Source organism: Tachyglossus aculeatus, chromosome 10 (genome assembly GCF_015852505.1).
Source record: "Tachyglossus aculeatus isolate mTacAcu1 chromosome 10, mTacAcu1.pri, whole genome shotgun sequence".
NCBI lineage: Eukaryota > Metazoa > Chordata > Mammalia > Monotremata > Tachyglossidae > Tachyglossus > Tachyglossus aculeatus.
In genome coordinates, this window is record NC_052075.1 from 54,507,702 (window position 1) to 54,527,242 (window position 19,541).

The window sequence follows — 19,541 nt, forward strand, 5'->3', positions numbered from 1 at the left end:
TCTGGCAGGCACCACTGAAGCGTGCGACGCTGGTTAAGTGGCGCCCTGAACTGGGTGGATCTTGCTTTTTTAGAGATGACATTTTTGTTGCCACTGCCTTGGCCGCCGCTCCAAATACTTAGGTCGTGTGGGAGGCGGGGCACGGAGGACGGTGGGAGGAGGGATAGGAGTGGGCACAGGACGGAAGTGGAAGGTTTGAGGAGGAGAAGGGAGCCCGTGATTTTTAAAAATGGGCAAATGAATACTCGGGAAGCTGCTGGATGAAGGGGAGAGTGCGGGACGAGCGAGACGGGACGAACGGATTTCCCAGTTGCCCGGGTGCCAGACCAGCACGAGGAGCGAGCCGGGGAATATTCGGGAACCCGGGGCCCACCGAGGACGGTTCCCTTCACTCTGGCCCCAGCGCAGGGTGCTGGAAGCCAACTTCCTGGGCGTCAGAAGGGACTAGTCAGAATCCTTCGGCCTGTCTCGGCCTCTGCAGGTGAGGAAAGAGGGCGGTCCTGGGGCCGGGCTCTGTGGAGAGCCCTGATAATAATAATAATAATAATAATGATGGCATTTATTAAGCGCTTACTATGTGCAAAGCACTGTACTAAGCGCTGATGCCCCCCGAGGGCTGCTCGCACTCGTTACCTCGGAACGAGGTGGGCGGGGTCCCGCTCTGGCTCCGCTCAAGGCGGCGGTGATGGGAAAGCCAAGCTGGAACCCTGGCCCTGCCCTCCCCAGGGGCATCAGGATGGGTAAACAGAGTCACTCCCTTCCCCACTCTCAATCCAGACAACATGGGGCATCAGGACGGGTAAACAGAGTCACTCCCTTCCCCACACTCAACATGCCTGGCTCCATCGCCCCCTGGCCCGCTCCCCACGGGACCCGGAAAGAGAAGCAGAACTGGTCAACTGTCAGACGGGAACCCCCAGGAAAAGGATCGGCCCGCCCCGTATTGCATCTGATTCCGCGGACGGGCTTCTGAGGGCGGCCCGTTCACCTGGAAATAAACGGGCCTCGTGGCCCCAGCGACGGAGGAGCAGCAGACGCGGACCCGGGATGCGGCCACGTGGCCGGCCAACTTGGCCAAGACCCCCGGAGACGGGGCTAGAGGGGGTGCCGCCTCCTGGATTCTGGGGGGCTCCTGGATGCCCTCGTGAAACCCGGCCTCGGGTAGCGTACACGGGCCGCGGGCAGAATCAAACCTAGAGTGACGACAGGGAGGAGCCGAAAATCTGGGGCGTCTTGAGCGGAAACGGGACGGTTGGGCTGGCCCGGGCCATTTTCACCTGCGGAGAGTTTCTGGGTGGTCCCGAGAGGCCCGGGGAGGATGCTGGAAAGTCGGGTTTCTGGGAAGAAGGGAGAAGCAGGCTGACCCCGAAGGGTGCGGTCCCGGCTCGGATCGGGGGTCCGGCCCCGGCCTCGGGGGGGTGGGCGGCCTGGGAGAGAGGGAGATCGTCCGGACCCACGGTCTGAAAAGAAGGCGGTTAGAAAACCTCGGGAGACGCCATTCCAACCCGGCTGCTGTCGGACACGGGGGGGAAAACCTGGAGGGAAAACGGACGTGATTAGGCAGGAAACTGTCCTGGGTTAATAATAATAATAATAATGGCATTTATTAAGTGCTTACTATGTGCAAAGCATGTTCTAAGCACTGGGAGGAGAGAGAGGATGGTAAGAGGGCAGACGAAAGCCTGTCTCCTCCAAGGTGCCTTGCCTGATTAATTCCTAGTCTCTCCACTCAACGCCCGACCCCACTGCATCATCAGTGGTATTTATTGAGTGCTTCCTAGATGCGCGGCACTTTACTAAACACTTGGGAGACTCCAGTTTGGCAGGGTTGGCAGACACCCCCCCTGCCCGCAATGAGCTGACAGTCGAGAGGGAACCCCACGGCCATTTCATCCCTTCTTTCTAGACTGTGAGCCCACTGTTGGGTAGGGACCATCTCTACATGTTGCCAACTTGGACTTCCCAAGCGCTTAGTACAGTGCTCTGCACACAGCAAGCGCTCAATAAATACGATTGAATGAATGAATGAATGAATGAATGAATGAATGGAAAAAGCCCGGGCTTTGGGGTCAGAGGTCATGGGTTCAAATCCCAGCTCCGCCAGTTGTCAGCTGGGTGACTTTGGGCAAGTCACTTCACTTCTCTGGGCCTCACTTATCTCATCTGTAAAATGGGGGTGAAGACTGTGAGCCCCCCGTGGGACAACCTGATCACCTTGTAACCTCCCCAGCACTTAGAACAGTGCCTTGCACATAGTAAGCGCTTAATAAATGCTATTATTATTATTATTATTATTATTATTGAGAAGCAGCGTGGCTCAGTGGAAAGAGCCCGGGCTTTGGAGTCAGTGGTCATGGGTTCAAATCCCAGCTCCACCACTTGTCAGCTGTGTGACTTTGGGCAAGTCACTACACTTCTCTGTGCCTCAGCTTCCTCATCTGTAAAATGGGGATTAAAACTATGAGCCCCCTGTGGGACAACCTAATCACCTTGTAACCTCCCCAGCATTTACAACAGTGCCTTGAACAGAGGAAGTGCTTAATAAATGCCATCATTATTATTATAATTACTGAGAAGCAGCGTGGCTCAGTGGAAAGAGCTCGGGCTTTGGAGTCAGTGGTCATGGGTTCAAATCCCGGCTCCACCACTTGTCAGCTGGGTGACTTTGGGCAAGTCACTTTACTTCTCTGTGCCTCAGTGCCCTCATCTGGAAAATGGGGATTAAAACTGTGAGCCCCCTGTGGGACAACCTGATCAGCTTGTATCCCCCCGGCGCTTAGAATAGTGCTTTGCACATAGTAAGCACTTAATAAATGCCATCATTATTATTATTATCATTATTATTACTATTATTATTATTATTATTATTACTGGAGTTGTCTGGGCTGCCCACTGCCAAGCCCCCCGCCCCAACCCCCCATCCTTTGCTCCCACAAATTTCCACTTTGGGTCTCCCCTCACCGGCTGGACTGACAAGCTAAGACCACACGCCTGACCCCCACCATTCCCCTAGACTGTAAGCTCGTTGTAGGCAGGGAATGTGTGAATCAACTGTTACCTTGCCCTCTCCCAAGCGCTCAGTACAGCGCCCCGCACACAGTACGCGCTCGATAAACACGACTGATTGATCGCTTAAGGGGTCCCAAGCGAACCCGAGGGCTTCGGCCCGCCCCACTCCCCTCCACCGTGGTCCCCACCCTCAGAACTCGGCCGGCCTGGAAGGGAACGTTTCGGTTATTTCGGGGAAACAGGATTCATCCGCCGAGGAAGTCCGGTGCCAGGGTGGTTGGGGGGGACGGATTCGAAATCCCGGACCTGGAAAAGAACCCGCGAGGCCGCATCTCCTGAGTTCCCCACGGGGTGCACCGAGTTTGAGAGAAAAACGGAGGACTTGTGAAATGGTGAGAAGTGGGAATGGGGTGGGAGGGAGGCGGGAAGGGGGTGGCAGGAGGAAGGGATTCTCTTCCGGCTGATTTTCTTAAACCGTGGAACAGCGGGCCTGGCCTGGCTTCCCTGCTACGCCTGCCCGGGAATTTCTCGGCTTTGATACGGAGCTCCCGCTCCCTGGCGAATCCAGGGAATGGGGGAAAGCCTCGGATGCCAGGAGAAGAGCCCCGAGAGGCCCTCTCCCCATCCGTCCCACCCCGCAGGAGCCGTCCCCGGGCTTCCAGGCCTCCGCCGCCCTCCTGACGGATCCCCTCCGGCCCCAGCCCCTCGCCCATCCGGACTTTGGCGGGGGGGCTCCCCGCGGGCCCGTCCCGCCCGGCTAGGAAGCGGGCCGCGTACCGCCACGATGAGGAAGTCCAGCCAGCACCAGGCGTTGGTGAAGAACTTGACGAAGCCGTAGGCCGTCCACTTGAGCAACATCTCCAGGATGAAGATGTAGGTGAAGACCTTGTCCGCGTACTCCAGGATGGTCCGGATGGTCTTCTTCTGCTCGATGTAGATGTCCTCGAAGGCCTGGGGGAGAAGCGGCCGCCGCCTGACTGAGGGGCTCGTGGCCCTCGGGGGGCTCCCCGCTTACTCTATTTATTTTATTTGTACATATCTATTCTATTTATTTTATTTTGTTAGCATGCTTGGTTTTGTTCTCTGTCTCCCCCTTTTAGACTGTGAGCCCACTGTTGGGTAGGGACCGTCTCTAGATGTTGCCAACTTGGATTTCCCAAGCGCTTAGTACAGTGCTCTGCACACAGTAAGTGCTCAATAAATACGATTGATAATCGATTGATTGATTACCCCATCCCTCAGCCCTTGTAGACCGTGAGCCCACTGTTGGATAGGGACCGTCTCTGTATGTTGCCAACTTGGACTTCCCAAGCGCTTAGTACAGTGCTCTGCACACAGTAAGCGCTCAATAAATACGATTGAATGGAATGGAATGGCTGCCTTGCCCCACCGAGCGATCCCCCCTTCTCCTGCTCCAGTCTGGCCATCCGCCGGGCCGAGGCCCACGCCGTGGTTCCGGCTGGCGGGCTTGGGCCGGGATGTGGCCGGCTTCTCAGCGTGGCTCAGTGGAAAGAGCCCGGGCTTTGGAGTCCGAAGTCACGGGTTCAAACCCCGGCTCCGCCAATTGTCAGCTGGGTGACTTTGGGTAAGTCACTTCACTTCTCTGGGCCTCAGTTACCTCCTCTGTAAAATGGGGATTAAGACTGTGAGGCACCCGTGGGACAACCTGATCACCTTGTAACCTCCCCAGCGCTTAGAACTGTGCTTTGCACACAGTAAGCGCTTAATAAATGCCATCATTATTGTTATTATTCACTTCTCTGAGCCTCAGTTACCTCCTCTGTAAAATGGGGATGAAGACTGTGAGCCCCCCGTGGGACAACCTGATCACCTTGTAACCTCCCCAGCGCCTAGAACAGTGCTTTGCACACAGTAAGCGCTTAATAAATGCCATCATTATTATCATTATTCACTTCTCTGTGCCTCAGTTCCCTCATCTGGAAAATGGGGATGAAGACTGTGAGCCCCCCGTGGGACAACCTGATCACCTTGTCACCTCCCCAGTGCTTAGAACAGTGCTTTACACAGAGTAAGCACTTAATAAATGCCATCATTATTATTATTATTCACTTCTCTGTGCCTCAGTTCCCTCATCTGGAAAATGGGGATGAAGACTCTGAGCCCCCTGTGGGACAACCTGATCACCTTGTACCCCCCACCAGTGCTTAGAACAGTGCTTTGCACACAGTAAGCGCTTAATAAACACCATCATTATTATTATTATTCTCCAGACCCTACTAGCAGCGTGGGTCAGTGGAAAGGGCCCGGGCTTTGGAGTCCGGGGTAATGGGCTCAAATCCCGGCTCCGCCAATTGTCAGCTGGGTGACTTTGGGCAAGTCACTTCTCCGGGCCTCAGTCCCCTCATCTGTAAAATGGGGATGAAGACTCTGAGCCCCCCGTGGGACAACCTGATCACCTTGTACCCCCCCACCAGTGCTCTGCACATAATAAGCGCTTAATAAATGCCATTATTATTATTATTATTACTAGTCCCTCCGCCCGGGCCCCCGGCAGGATGCCCCTGTGGCTCACCAGGGCCCCGCTGCTCAGCAGGATCATGAAGATGATGAAGGTCTCGAACCAGTTGTGTTCCACGATGAGGAAACAAGTCTTCCTTAGGGTCCACCAGGACTTGCCCAGTCCATCCTCGATGCTCACCTGACAGCACTTGAAGCGTTGCACACAACCTGGAAGCGGTGGGGTCGGCGGGTCGGGCCCGGGTGCTCACCCTCCGCTCCTCTGCCGCCGCTCATCTCCTCACCGTTAGGCCTCGTTTTGGCCCGTCCCGCCGTCGAGCCCCGGCCCCCGAACGCCCTCCCTCCGCCCATCCGCCAAGCTCGCTCTCTTCCTCCCTTCAAAGCCCTACTGAGAGCTCACCTCCTCCGGGAGGCCTTCCCACACTCAGCCCCCTCCCCAACCCCTCCGCCTTACCTCCTTCCCCTCCCCACAGCACCTGTATATACGTTTGGACAGATTTACTACTCTATTTATTTTACTTGTACAGATTTATTCTATTTATTTTATTTGGTTTATTTGGTAAGTGAAGTCACTTCACCTCTCCGGGCTTATTTTATTTGGTTAATATGTTTGGTTTCGTTGTCCGTCTTCCCCCTTCTAGACTGTGAGCCTGCTGTTGGGTAGGGACCGTCTCTAGATGTTGCCAACTTGGACTTCCCAAGCGCTTAGTACAGTGCTCTGCACAAGGTAAGCGCTCAATAAATACGATTGAATGAATAAATGAATGAATGAGGTCTTCCCAGACTGAGCCCCCCCCCTTTTTCCTCTATTTTATTTTGTTAATATGTTTTGTTTTGTTTTGTTGTCTGTCTCCCCCTTCTAGACTGTGAGCCCGCTGTTGGGTAGGGACCGTCTCTAGATGTTGCCCACTTGGACTTCCCAAGCGCTTAGTACAGTGCTCTGCACACAGTAAGCGCTCAATAAATACGATTGAATGAATGAATAGCAGTCTAGGAGTCAAAACAACCTGGGTTCTGATCCCGGCTCCGCCACTTCTCTGCTGTGTTGCCTTAGACAAGTCACTTCACTTCTCTGGGCCACGGTGACCTCATCTAGAGTTACCTTCTAGACCGTGAGCCCGCTGTTGGGTAGGGACCGTCTCTATATGTTGCCGATTTGGACTTCCCAAGCGCTTAGTACAATGCTCGGCACACAGTAAGCGCTCAATAAATACGATTGAATGAATGAAGGAATGAATCTGTAAAATGGGGGTTAAGACTGGGAGCCCCGTGTGAGACAGGGACTGTGCCTAACCAGGTTAATTAGTATGTACCCCAGTGCTTAGTACACCGTTTGGCACGTAGTAAGTGCTTAACAAATGCTATATTTATTAAAAAAAGGAGGGACACCATGGTGGCATTGGTGAGGGCTAGAGAAGCTTGGGGTCAGAGGTCATGGGTTCAAATCCTGGCTCTGTCACTTGTCAGCTGGGTGACTTTGGGCAAGTCACTTTGCTTCTCTGGGCCTCAGTTGCCTCATCTGGAAAATGGAGATGAAGACTGGGAGCCCCCCGTGGGGCAACCTGATCACCCTGTAACCTCCCCAGCGCTTAGAACAGTGCTTTGCACATAGTAAGCACTTAATAAATGCCATTATTATTATTATTATTAGAACAGTGCTTTGCACATAGTAAGCACTTAATAAATGCCATCATTATTATTATATTATAATTAGAACAGTGCTTTGCACATAGTAAGTGCTTAATAAATGCCATCATTATTATTACTATTATATGACAGCGGGGGATGGTGGTCTGAAGCAAGGCCAATACGATCAGACCTCTGGACGTGGACGGGACAGGAGGGGAAAGACCAGGACCACAGGCAGGGCCGAACCCAAGCCCGGGGGCTGGAAGACCCGGGTTCAAATCCCAGTTCCGCCACTCGCCTGCTGTGTGAACCTCAGGCCGGTCCTTCTGCTTCTCTGGGCCTCAGTTTCCTCCTCTGTAAAATGGGGATTTGACCCCCGTTCTCCCTCCCTCTCACACTGTGAGCCTCGTGTGGGACTGCTGCCTGATCTGATTGCGCCGGACCCACCCCAGGGCTTAGCGCACGGTGAGCGCTCGACAAAAACCGTCTCGACTGGCATCATTATTCTGAGGTTTCCCCAGCACGGGCCGAGAGACAAGGGGAGAGTGGCGCCCATGGAGGATCCGTGGAGGAGAGGGTGATCAATCAATCAGTCAACTGTATTTATTGAGCGCTTACTGTGTGCAGAGCACTGGACTAAGTGCTTGGGAAGTACAAGTTGGCAACTTGTTGATGTGGGGGGAGGCCTAGCGGGGAAAAGGGAAGGGCACCTTGTTCCCTGGACTCAAGCGGCCCGCGCGGCCCCGGTCCCCGCCGGGCTCACCCTCGGTGAAGCAAGCGTCGGGATCCAGGTACTCTTCCGGCTGCTCGACTGGCACTTCCTCCACCTCGGGTTTGATGTCGATGGTGCTGCCCTCCGAGGAGCTGGTGTCGTCCAGTTTCTAGAAGCCCGAGCGCCAACGGCCCGTCAGTCCCCTCTGCCAGGGCGGGGCCCGCTCGGCCGGCCCGGGTGGCCCCGTCCCTCGCCGGACCCACCCTCCGCGTGCCCTCTGGGAGCGGCGGCCAGGGGGAAAGCCACGGCTCTCTCGTTGCACCTGACCCCCCGGCGGTCCCGGCACCCGCCCGACGCTCGGGGGGCTCCGGGCCACTGGATCCGAAGACCCCCGCCAGGCGGGCTCTCCCAAGGGCACCACAAAGTAGAATGGGCCACTGAAGGGAATGAAGACAGGGGATTCGCTTCCCGCCAGTCAACTCTTCAAGGCTGTCCCTCACCTCTCCCCCTCCTCCCTCACCTCCCTTCTCTCCTTCTCCAGCCCACCCCGCACCCTCCGCTCCTCTGCCACCGCTGATCTCCTCACCAGGACTCGTTCTCGCCCATCCCGCCGTCGACCCCCGGCCCACGTCCTCCCCCTGGCCCAGAATGCCCTGCCTCCGCACATCTGCGGTCTTTTAGACTGTGAGCTCGCTGTTGGGTAGGGACTGTCTCTACATGTTGCCAACTTGTACTTCCCAAGCGCTTAGTACAGTGCTCTGCACACAGTAAGCTCTCAATAAATACGATTGATTGATTGACTGATTGTCAGCTGTGTGACTTTGGGCGAATCACTTCACTTCTCTGGGCCTCAGTGACCTCATCTGTCAAATGGGGATTAAGACTGCGAGCCCCATGTGGGACAACCTGATCACTTTGTAAACTCCCCAGTGCTTAGAAAAGTGCTTTGCACATAGTAAGCGCTTAATAAATATCATAATCATTATTATTATTATTATTAAGTATATTACACTTATTGTCCCTGTCTTGGGCTGAAACCAGAGCAGCACAGGAGGGCAGGCGGCCTCCCGTCAGGCTCAGGGGGGCCGCGGGAAGCCGGTCCTCTCCCTCCTGGACCAATGCAGCCTGGGCTGGAGGCCCCTGGGGGTCTTTTGGGACGCTCCAGGTGGGCGCGGAGGGGGTCCCAGACCCCATTCCCTGCCAACTGCCTGACTTTGGGCAAGTCACTTAACTTCTCTGTGCCTCAGTTCCTTCATCTGTAAAACGGGAATGAAGCCTGTGAGCCCCCCGTGGGACAACCTGATCACCTTGCAACCTCCCCGGCACTTAGAACGGTGCCTTGCACCTAGTAAGCGCTTAATAAATGCTATCATTATTATTAAACCCCTTCATCCGCTCCCGCTCCGCCCCCCGCCCGCCCCCGCCGCTTACGTCCTTGCTGCCCTCGGGGTCCGACTCGCTGGTCACATCCTCGGTGTTGACGTTCTCGAAGTCCGACTCGCCCACGGCGATGGGCACGCGGACGGTCAGGTTGGGGTTGTTGATGAAGGACATGTGGTCCTCGTCGATGATGTACTTCTCCACGCTGCTGCCGATGCCGCTGGTGGTGCCGTTGCCGTTCTTGGGCCCGTCGCCGTCGCGCCGGATGTCCACCCCGGTGTGGTTGGCCAGGCAGTTGGCCTTCTGGTCGTACAGCTCGTCCAGGGGCTTGACCTCGTCCGCCTCCCGCTGCTTGAAGTGGGCCTGCACGAAGGCGTGCACCTTGACCTTGGTCCAGGCCACGCCCTTCTTGATGCGGATCACCGAGATCTGCAGGTTGTTCATCTCCCCGTCGTCGTCCGTGGCCGCCAGGTTGTCGGCGCTGAACGAGCTCAGCAGCAGGGCCAGGAACAGGTTCAGCACCTGGGCCGGGGGAGCGGGGAGGAGACGCTCGGGGGGTCCGGAACCGCGAGACCCGAGCGGCCTCACTGTGGGCCGCTTCCCCCCTCCCACCATCCTCAATCAATCAATCAATCAATCGTATTTATGGAGCGCTTACCGTGGGCAGAGCACTGGACTAAGCGCTTGGGAAGTCCACGTTGGCAACATCTAGAGACGGTCCCTACCCAACAGTGGGCTCACAGTCTAGAAGGGCGTTTGTTGCCAACCTGTACTATATGTTGCCAACTTGGACTTCCCAAGCGCTTAGTCCAGTGCTCTGCACACAGTAAGCGCTCAATAAATACGATTGAATGAATGAATCTCCGCCCTGGGATTTCATTCAATCGTTCTGTACATCGTTCTCACCTGGAACTCCCTCCCTCCGCCCATCCGCCAAGCTCGCTCTCTTCCTCCCTTCAAAGCCCTACTGAGAGCTCACCTCCTCCAGGAAGCCTTCCCACACTGAGCCTCCCCATCTCCCCTGCCTTAGCTCCTTCCCCTCATTCATTCCTTCCTTCAATCGTATTTATTAAGCACTTACTGTGTGCAGAGCACTGTACTAAGCGCTTGGGAAGTCCAAGTTGGCAACATATAGAGACGGTCCCTACCCAACAGTGGGCTCACAGTCTCCCACAGCACCTGTCTATATGTTTGTACATATCTATTACTCTATTTTACTTGGACGTATTTACTATTCTATCTCTTGTCTTAATGATTAGCTCTATTTCTATTTATTCTGATGACTTGACACCTGTCCACATGTTTTGTTTCGTCGTCTGTCTCCCCCTTCTACAGCCCGTTGGTGGGTAGGGACCGTCTCTGTATGTTGCCAACTTGTACTTCCCAAGCGCTTAGTCCAGTGCTCTGCACACAATAAGCGCTCAATAATAATAATGGCATTTGTTAAGTGCTTACTATGTGCAAAGCACTGTTCTAAGTGCTGGGGAGATACAAGGTGATCAAGTTGTCCCACATGGGGCTCACAGTCTTAATCCCATATTAAGCTCTGGGGTAAATATGAGATAATCAGGTTCCACATAGGACTCACAGTCTAAGTGCATCATCATCATCATCATCATAATAATAATGTGCCAATAATAATAATGATAATAATGGCATTTGTTAAACGCTTACTATGTGCAAAGCACTGTCCTAAGCGCTGGGAGGATACAAGGTGATCAAGTTGTCCCACGGGGGGCTCACAGTCTTAATCCCATATTAAGCTCTGGGGTAAATATGAGATAATCAGGTTCCACATAGGACTCACAGTCTAAGTGCATCATGAACATCATCATAATAATGTGCCAATAATAATATTAATGGCATTTGTTAAGCACTTACTATGTGCAAAGCACTGTTCTAAGCACTGGGGGGATACAAGGTGATCAAGTTGTCCCACGTGGGGCTCACAGGCTTAATCCCATTTTAAACTCTGGGGTAAATATGAGATAATCAGGTTCCACATAGGACTCACAGTCTAAGTGCATCATCATCATCATCATCATAATAATAATGTGCCAATAATAATAATGATAATAATGGCATTTGTTAAACGCTTACTATGTGCAAAGCACTGTCCTAAGCGCTGGGAGGATACAAGGTGATCAAGTTGTCCCACGGGGGGCTCACAGTCTTAATCCCATATTAAGCTCTGGGGTAAATATGAGATAATCAGGTTCCACATAGGACTCACAGTCTAAGTGCATCATGAACATCATCATAATAATGTGCCAATAATAATATTAATGGCATTTGTTAAGCACTTACTATGTGCAAAGCACTGTTCTAAGCACTGGGGGGATACAAGGTGATCAAGTTGTCCCACGTGGGGCTCACAGGCTTAATCCCATTTTAAACTCTGGGGTAAATATGAGATAATCAGGTTCCACATAGGACTCACAGTCTAAGTGCATCATCATCATCATAATAATGTGCCAATAATAATAATGATAATAATGGCATTTGTTAAGCGCTTACTATGTGCAAAGCACTGTTCTAAGTGCTGGGGGGAAACAAGGTGATCAAGTTGTCCCACGGGGGGCTCACAGGCTTAATCCCATATTAAGCTCTGGGGTAAATATGAGATAATCAGGTTCCACATAGGACTCACAGTCTAAGTGCGTCATCATCATCATCATAATAATGTGCCAATAATAATAATGATAATCATGGCACTTGTTAAGTGCTTACTATGCGCAAAGCACTGTTCTAAGCGCTGGGGGGATACAAGGTGTTCAAGTTGTCCCACGGGGGCTCACAGTCTTAATCCCATATTAAGCTCTGGGGTAAATATGAGATAATCAGGTTCCACATAGGACTCACAGTCTAAATGCAACATCATCAAAATAATAATAATGTGCCAATAAAAATAATGATAATAATGGCATTTGTTAAGTGCTTACTATGTGCAAAGCACTGTTCTAAGCGCAGGGGGGGATACAAGGTGATCAAGTTGTCCCACGGGGGGCTCACCAGTCTTAATCCCATATTAAATTTTGGGGTAAATATGAGATACTCAGGTTCCACATAGGACTCACAGTCTAAGACGACGCATATTTTGTCGTGTGGGGAGGGTGGGAGCGGGAAGGGGAGGCTGGGGAGTTGGGAAGGTCGGTTCTGAACTGATCAGACCTGAACTGAACAGATGAGAAGCAGCGTGGCTCAGTGGAAAGAGCCCGGGCTTTGGAGTCAGAGGTCATGGGTTCAAATCCCGGCTCCGCCACTTGTCAGCTGGGTGATTTTGGGCAAGTCACTTCACTTCTCTGGGCCTCAGTTCCCTCATCTGGAAAATGGAGATTAAGACTGTGAGCCCCACGGGGGACACCCTGATCACCTTGTATCCTCCCAGTGCTTAGCACATAGTAAGCGCTTGCCCAAAGTCACGCAGCTGACAATTGGCAGAGCCGGGATTTGAACCCATGACCTCTGACTCCAAAGCCCGTGCTCTTTTCCATTGAGCCACGCTGCTTCCCTATGATGTGCATGATGTGTTCATGATAATAATAATAATAATGGCATTTACTAAGTGCTTACTATATGCAAAGCACTGTTCTAAGTGCTGGGGAGGTTACAAGGTGATCAGGTTGTCCCACGAGGGGCTCGCAGTCTTAATCCCCATTTTACAGATGAGGTAACTGAGGCCCACAGAAGTGAAGTGACTTGCCCAAAGTCACCCAGCTGACAATTGGCAGAACCGGGATTTGAACCCATGTCCTCTGACTCCAAAGCCCGGGCTCTTTCCACTGAGCCACGCTGCTTCTCTATGTGCATCTAGCTTTACTTCTATTTATTCTGATGACTTGACACCCGTCCACACATTTTGTTTTGTTGTCTGTCTCCCCCTTCTAGATTGTGAGCCCGTTGCTGGGTAGGGACCGTCTCTAGAGGTTGCCGACTTGGACTTCCCAAGCGCTTAGTCCAGTGCTCTGCACACAGTAAGCGCTCAATAAATATGACTGAATGAACGAATGACTGGCCGACGGCACTCGCCACGCGTCTGCTGTGTGACCCCGGGTAAGTCACAGAACTATTCTGTGCCTCAGTTCCCTCAACTGTAAAATGGGGATGAAGACCGTGAGCCCCCCGCGGGACAGGGACCGCACCCAACCCGACTGGCCCGTGAACCCACTGTTGGGTAGGGACCATTTCTAGATGTCACCAACTTGTACTTCCCAAGCGCTTAGTCCAGTGCTCTGCACACAGTAAGCGCTCAATAAATACGATTGAATGAACGAATGACTGGCCGACAGCACTCGCCACGTGTCTGCTGTTTGACCCCGGGGAAGTCACGGAACTATTCTGTGCCTCAGTTCCCTCAACTGTAAAATGGGGACGAAGACCACGAGCCCCCCGCGGGACAGGGACCGTGCCCAACCCGATTGCCCCGTGAGCCCACTATATGTCGCCAACTTGGACTTCCCAAGCGCTTAGTCCAGTGCTCTGCACACAGTAAGCGCTCAATAAAGACGACTGAATGAACGAAAGTATCCACCCCAGCGCGGCGCCCGGCAAGCGCTTGCCCCAAACCCCAGTCGTCGCCATCGCCATCGCCACTGACCACCAGGTTGCCGATGACCATGACCATCATGAAGACGATGAGGCACATGACTTGGCCGGCCACCTCCATGCAGTCCCACATGGTCTCGATCCACTCGCCGCACAGCACGCGGAAGACGATGAGGAAGGAGTGGAAGAAGTCGTGCATGTGCCAGCGGGGCAGCACGCAGTCCTGGTTGATTTTGCACACGCACTCCTTGTAGCTCTTCCCGAACAGCTGCATGCCCACCACGGCGAAGATGAAGACGATGATGGCCAGCACCAGGGTCAGGTTGCCCAGGGCGCCCACCGAGTTGCCGATGATCTTGATCAGCATGTTCAGCGTCGGCCACGACTTGGCCAGCTTGAAGACGCGGAGCTGAGAGGGGCGAGAAGGGACCGATGACGGCGGCGGGGGGCGGCGGGACCCTCGATCCCCCTCCCGCCAAGTGGAGCTGAGGAGACGGAGGAAAAGGTGAAGCGCGGAGGGCGGTGGGCGGAGAGCGTTTCGGGGGTGGGGAGGCTTAGGACAGTGCTCCGCACACAGGAAGCGCTCAATAAATACCATTGATTGATTGACTGATTGGAGGGGGGCCCCTTCTGCCCTCCCCCGGGGGCGCGGGAGTCCTGGCCCTCGACTCCGGGGCCCGGTCTGCCTTCGGGTTTGGGGTCGCCCAAGGTGGTCATGGCGGGTCTGGGCCTTGGAGTTGGGTCGTCTCAGTTAGGTCTGGGCCATCGCGGTGGGCGCTCCTTCCTCACCTCCGAAATCCTCGGGAACTCGTCCCATCCCGGCAGCCCGTGGGGGATAATCTCCCAAGCACATCCTGGGGTGAGGCTACTGGCCAATTCCCATTCAGTGGGTAGGGACTGTCTCTATATGTTGCCAATTTGTACTTCCCAAGCGCTTAGTACAGTGCTCTGCACACAGTAAGCGCTCAATAAATACGATTGATGATGCAGTGGAGACCGCTGGATTGTCCTCTCCCAGTGCTCTGCACACGGCAAGCGCTCAATAAACGCCACTGACGGACTGATTCTACACCGTGAGCCCACTGTCGAGTAGGGACCATCTCTATATGTTGCCAACTTGGACTTCCCAGGCGCTTAGTACAGTGCTCTGCACACAGTAAGCGCTCAATAAATACGATTGATGATTCAGTGGAGACCGCTGGATTGTCCTCTCCCAGTGCTCTGCACACGGCAAGCGCTCAATAAACGCCACTGATGGACTGATTCTAGACTGTGAGCCCGCTGTTGGGTAGGGACCGTCTCTATGTGTTGCCAACTTGGACTTCCCAGGCGCTTAGTACAGTGCTCTGCACACAGTAAGCGCTCAATAAATACGATTGAATGAACGAATGAATGATTCCGGGCCAGGCCGGAGTGGGTCCAAGCTGGGTCAGGCGTGGATTCTCCCCACCCCAGGTAGACTAGAGGGACCCCAACTCGGTCCAGTGACTTCCCTGAAAAGTACCAGGCTCCCCGCTGGGCACTATACTGAGCGCTCGGTGCTGTACTAATTTATTTATTTATTTAATTTGTACATATTTATTCTATTTATTTTATTTTGTTAATATGTGTTGTTCTGCCGTCTGTCTCCCCCTTCTAGACTGTGAGCCCGCTGTTGGGTAGGGACCGTCTCCAGATGTTGCCAACTTGGACTTCCCAGGCGCTTAGTCCAGTGCTCTGCACACAGTGAGCGCTCAATAAATATGGTTGAATGAATGAATACTAAGCGCTCCAGGACCCTGAGGGGATGCTCTAGATTCCTCCCTACCAGGAACTCGGGTAAAGAGGGCTAAGTGCTTCCCGCAAACCAACGCCGCCGCCGAGAAGCCAGGACCCTCGTCCCCAACAACCTCTCTCTACCCCCGGGCCACAAGGGCTGGCACAAGCCACCGCTGCCCTGGCGACTGCCCGTCTTGGGGCGGGAGAGGCGGCCGGAGAGGAGGGCGGAAGAAGGGATGCCATTTCATCCCTTTCCCAGGCCGGCCCGCCCAAGGCTACCACGCTCTCCCTTCCCGCTTTCTGGGCAGTAGACCAGGGCTTGAGTCGGGGCGCCTGGGGCACCGCGAAGAGCAGCCAAGCGGATTTTCGACGGCGGCGAGATCGTCGGACACCACCCGCTCAACGACCATCGCTTTGCGGGGAAAGGCTACAGGCCGGGGGGCTCCTCTAGACCGTAAGCTCTTTGTGGGCAGGGAATGTGTCAACCGACTCCGTTCTATTGTTATACTGTGCTCCCCCAATCGCTTAGTCCAGTGCTCTGCACACAGTAAGCGCTCCTTCTACAGCCCACCCCACACGCTCCGCTCCTCTGCCACTAATCTCCTCACCGGGCCTCGTTCTCGCCTGTCCCGCCATCGACCCCCGGCCCATGTCATCCCCCGGGCCCGGAATGGCCTCCCTCTGCCCATCCGCCAAGCTCGCTCTCTTCCTCCCTTCAAGGCCCTACTGAGAGCTCACCTCCTCCAGGAGGCCTTCCCAGACTGATCCCCTTCTTCCTCTCCCACTCGTCCCCCTCTCCATCCCCCCATCTTACCTCCTTCCCTTCCCCACAGCACCTGTATATATGTATATATGTTTGTACATATTTATTACTCTATTTATTTATTTATTTTACCTGTACATATCTATTCTATTTATTTTATTTTGTTAGTATGTTTGGTTTTGTTCTCTGTCTCCCCCTTTTAGACTGTGAGCCCACTGTTGGGTAGGGACCGTCTCTATATGTTGCCAACTTGTACTTCCCAAGTGCTTAGTACAGTGCTCTGCACACAGTAAGCGCTCAATAAATACGATTGATTGACTGACTGATTAAGAGGAATCTCCGTGTTCGAGGGGACCACCATTGATTTGAACACACGCCTTCCTGCCGGAGGACCCTGAAGTCTGAAACAAGGGCTGGGGGTATGGACTGGGCCCCTCACACTTTCCCCGTCCCGTGGGTGGGGAACGTGTCTGTGATTTTGTATTCTCCCAAGTGGTTAGTGCAGTGCTTGGCACACAGTAAGCACTCAATAAATCCGACAGACTTGTAACTCAGCCTCCGCTGCCTTCCTAAGGGCCGCTCCAATCACCTTATTCCTCCTCCTCCTCCTTTCCCTCTAGACTGTAAGCTTGCTGTGGGCAGGGAATGTGTCGACTGTTTTAGTGGACTCTCCTGAGCGTTTAGTACATTGCCCCGTACACAGTCAGTGCTCGATCAATATGACTGAATGAACGAACGAATCTAGGGTCCCTGTTACCGTTTCCCTGTTCAGATAGGTTGGGCCCAGGGGACACGAGGGGAGGTGGGAGGCCCCGGTGAGTGGACACTGCGGTCAAAATCATCATCATCAATCGTATTTATTGAGCGCTTACTGTGTGCAGAGCACTGTACTAAGCGCTTGGGAAGTACAAAATGGCAACATATAGAGACAGTCCCTACCCAACAGTGGGTTCACAGTCTAAAAGAAAATTTTATCTCAGCACTCTTTAGGTGATCTATTCTAGACCCTCCTAGGTATTTACAATTTTTTTGGTCTCTACGGAGGCCTTTGGCCAGTCTGGACGAGGCATCCGGCCACATCTGGACTTGGCTGGGCCGCTGGCCCCAAGGGTCGGGGGTCGGGTGGCCCTGCCATCCGAGGGAGGAAGAAGTGGGCAGAGGAGAGCGGAGGGTTCCGGGATGGAGGGGGGGACGGGGAAGCGGCAGAAGGGATGCGATGGACAAGCTCGGGTGGTGATGATCGGACACTGGCCAGAAGCTGGGGGTGCCAGGCAGGGTCCCTGGCTGCGGGGTGAGGGGTCACCCGGTGGGCTAGACGGCCCACGACTGCATCAGGCCCGTGTTTTGGGAGTCTCGGTGGGGGGAGACCTCGAACTGGGAGGTGAGGTCAGCTGCAGGGAGCCCAAATCCATCAGTATATCGAGTCCGAGGAAAGTCAAAAGGGTCGACCCCCGAGAACCCAGCCTCCTTTTAACACGATGGCGGGCAGCTTCACCCAAAATTCAGCTTGCCGAGAAACGGCGGGGCTGGGGTGAGGGAGCCCCTCGGGTCTGCTCCCCCGCGGGCCTCGTGGACTCCAGGACTGCCCCGGGTCACCCGGCCTGGAGGGAGGGGGACAGGGAAATGGGAAGGATGCGATTGGTCAGGACGAGGGGACGGGCGGGTTCCCGGTGTGGTGGGGAGGGGACGGCCGGACCCGGGGGGGCCGAGGTTCCCAGCTGTCCGGTGGTCTCTCTGCAGTCCAAGTCCCCCCCCGGGGGGCGGGCAGGACCCTCCTGAAGGGGATCAGGTCCAAACCCACATTGGGCAAAGTCCCGGTTCTCCACGCGGACGTGACCACTTGGGGTTTAAAAGTGTCGGGCGGTTACCGGGAGCGACCAGGGCCGCCGTCCCCCTCCCTTAGCAAAGCCGGAGCTCGGTCCTTTCCCTAGGATGCTGGGCAGAGACCCTCATTCTGGGCCACCACCCCCCTCCCTTAGCAAAGCCAAAGCTCGGTCCTTTCCCTAGGATGCTGGGCAGAGACCCTCATTCTGGGCCGCCGTCCCCCTCCCTTAGCAAAGCCGAAGCTCGGTCCTTTCCCTAGGATGCTGGGAAGATCCTCATTCCGGGCTGACTCTGCTGGGTTTTCCCTGGGGAGGGTCGGGGGGGGAGCACAGGTGAACCTATGGCTTTCCAAGGCCTCCCCACCTGCCCCGTTTGAAGGCGGGCAAAACAGCCTGAGGCCGTCCTTTCTTTCCCCGGGGGTTAGAGGGTCCCCTCTACAGGGCCCAGCTCCCCTGGACCCCCCACCCCTGTCTAAGACAGTTCTTCCTGCCCTCCGAGTCCAACCTCAGGTCAGGGGGAGGACGTGGGCCCAATTAAAAAAATCGGCTGAATCCATCACTCCCCTAAACGTTCTCCCCTCCGCTTTCATTCGGGAGACTGCCGTGGGCGGCAATATACAAGCCAACGTGGGTTCTCCCCTCCGCTTCCATTCGGGAAACTGAAATACAAGCCACCGTGGGCATCTGGAAATTGGCCTGGGCAGCGGGGTAGCACTGAATGGAGACCGGGGAAAGAGATAATAATAATAATAATAATAACGATGGCATTTATTAAGCGCTTACTATGTGCATAGCACATGGCAACATGGCCTTGCTTCAGACCACCATCCCCCGCTGTCATATAATAATAATGATGGCATTTATTAAGCGCTTACTATGTGCAAAGCACTGTTCTAAGCGCTTGGGGAGGTTACAAGGTGATCAGGTTGTCCCACGGGGGGCTCACAGTCTTCATCCCCATTTTAGAGATGAGGTCACTGAGGCCCAGGGAAGTGAAGTGACTTGCCCAAAGTCACACAGGGCCGGGATTTGAACCCATGACCTCCGACTCCAAAGCCCGGGCTCTTTCCACTGAGCCACGCTGCTTCTCTAAGGGTACGGGTGACCAGAGAGAGGCCGGGGTCACCGAACGACCGGCCTCGTTGACCAGCCGGATAGGGCTGCCCCAGTGGGGATTCTCCCCTCAACCCCCTCCAAAAACGGATGATTCCATGGCTTTAACGGGAAAACCCACCCCCTTCCCTGGCTAGATTTAGAGGGACATGACACCTTTTCCATCTCCTAAAACCCGGCCGATTTTTTGTGGGGAGGATGTGGGGCGGGAGGGAGGGTTAAAACGCGACTGAATTTCGGTTGTCCCGCCCCCGACCCCGACCACCGGACTAACTTAAAGCGTAAGGATTTTTCTAGCAGCTGCAAGAGAGGAAACTTGAAAAGAAATTGG

The 19,541-nt window shown here is 54.4% G+C and overlaps 1 protein-coding gene across 4 annotated transcripts in view; it reads right to left on the reverse strand.

Moving 5' to 3' along the window:
* Positions 1–19,541, reverse strand: part of SCN8A (sodium voltage-gated channel alpha subunit 8) — a 119,548-nt gene that overhangs the window by 23,195 nt on the left and 76,812 nt on the right. For all 4 annotated transcript variants that reach the window (XM_038752266.1, XM_038752267.1, XM_038752264.1 and 1 more), the window contains exons 16-20: positions 13,806–14,162; positions 9,260–9,730; positions 7,880–7,997; positions 5,543–5,697; positions 3,787–3,960 (exon numbers count right to left, since the gene is read on the reverse strand). In XM_038752266.1, coding sequence (XP_038608194.1) covers positions 3,787–3,960; positions 5,543–5,697; positions 7,880–7,997; positions 9,260–9,730; positions 13,806–14,162 — 1,275 coding nt within the window. The remainder of the gene's footprint in view (positions 1–3,786; positions 3,961–5,542; positions 5,698–7,879; positions 7,998–9,259; positions 9,731–13,805; positions 14,163–19,541) is intronic.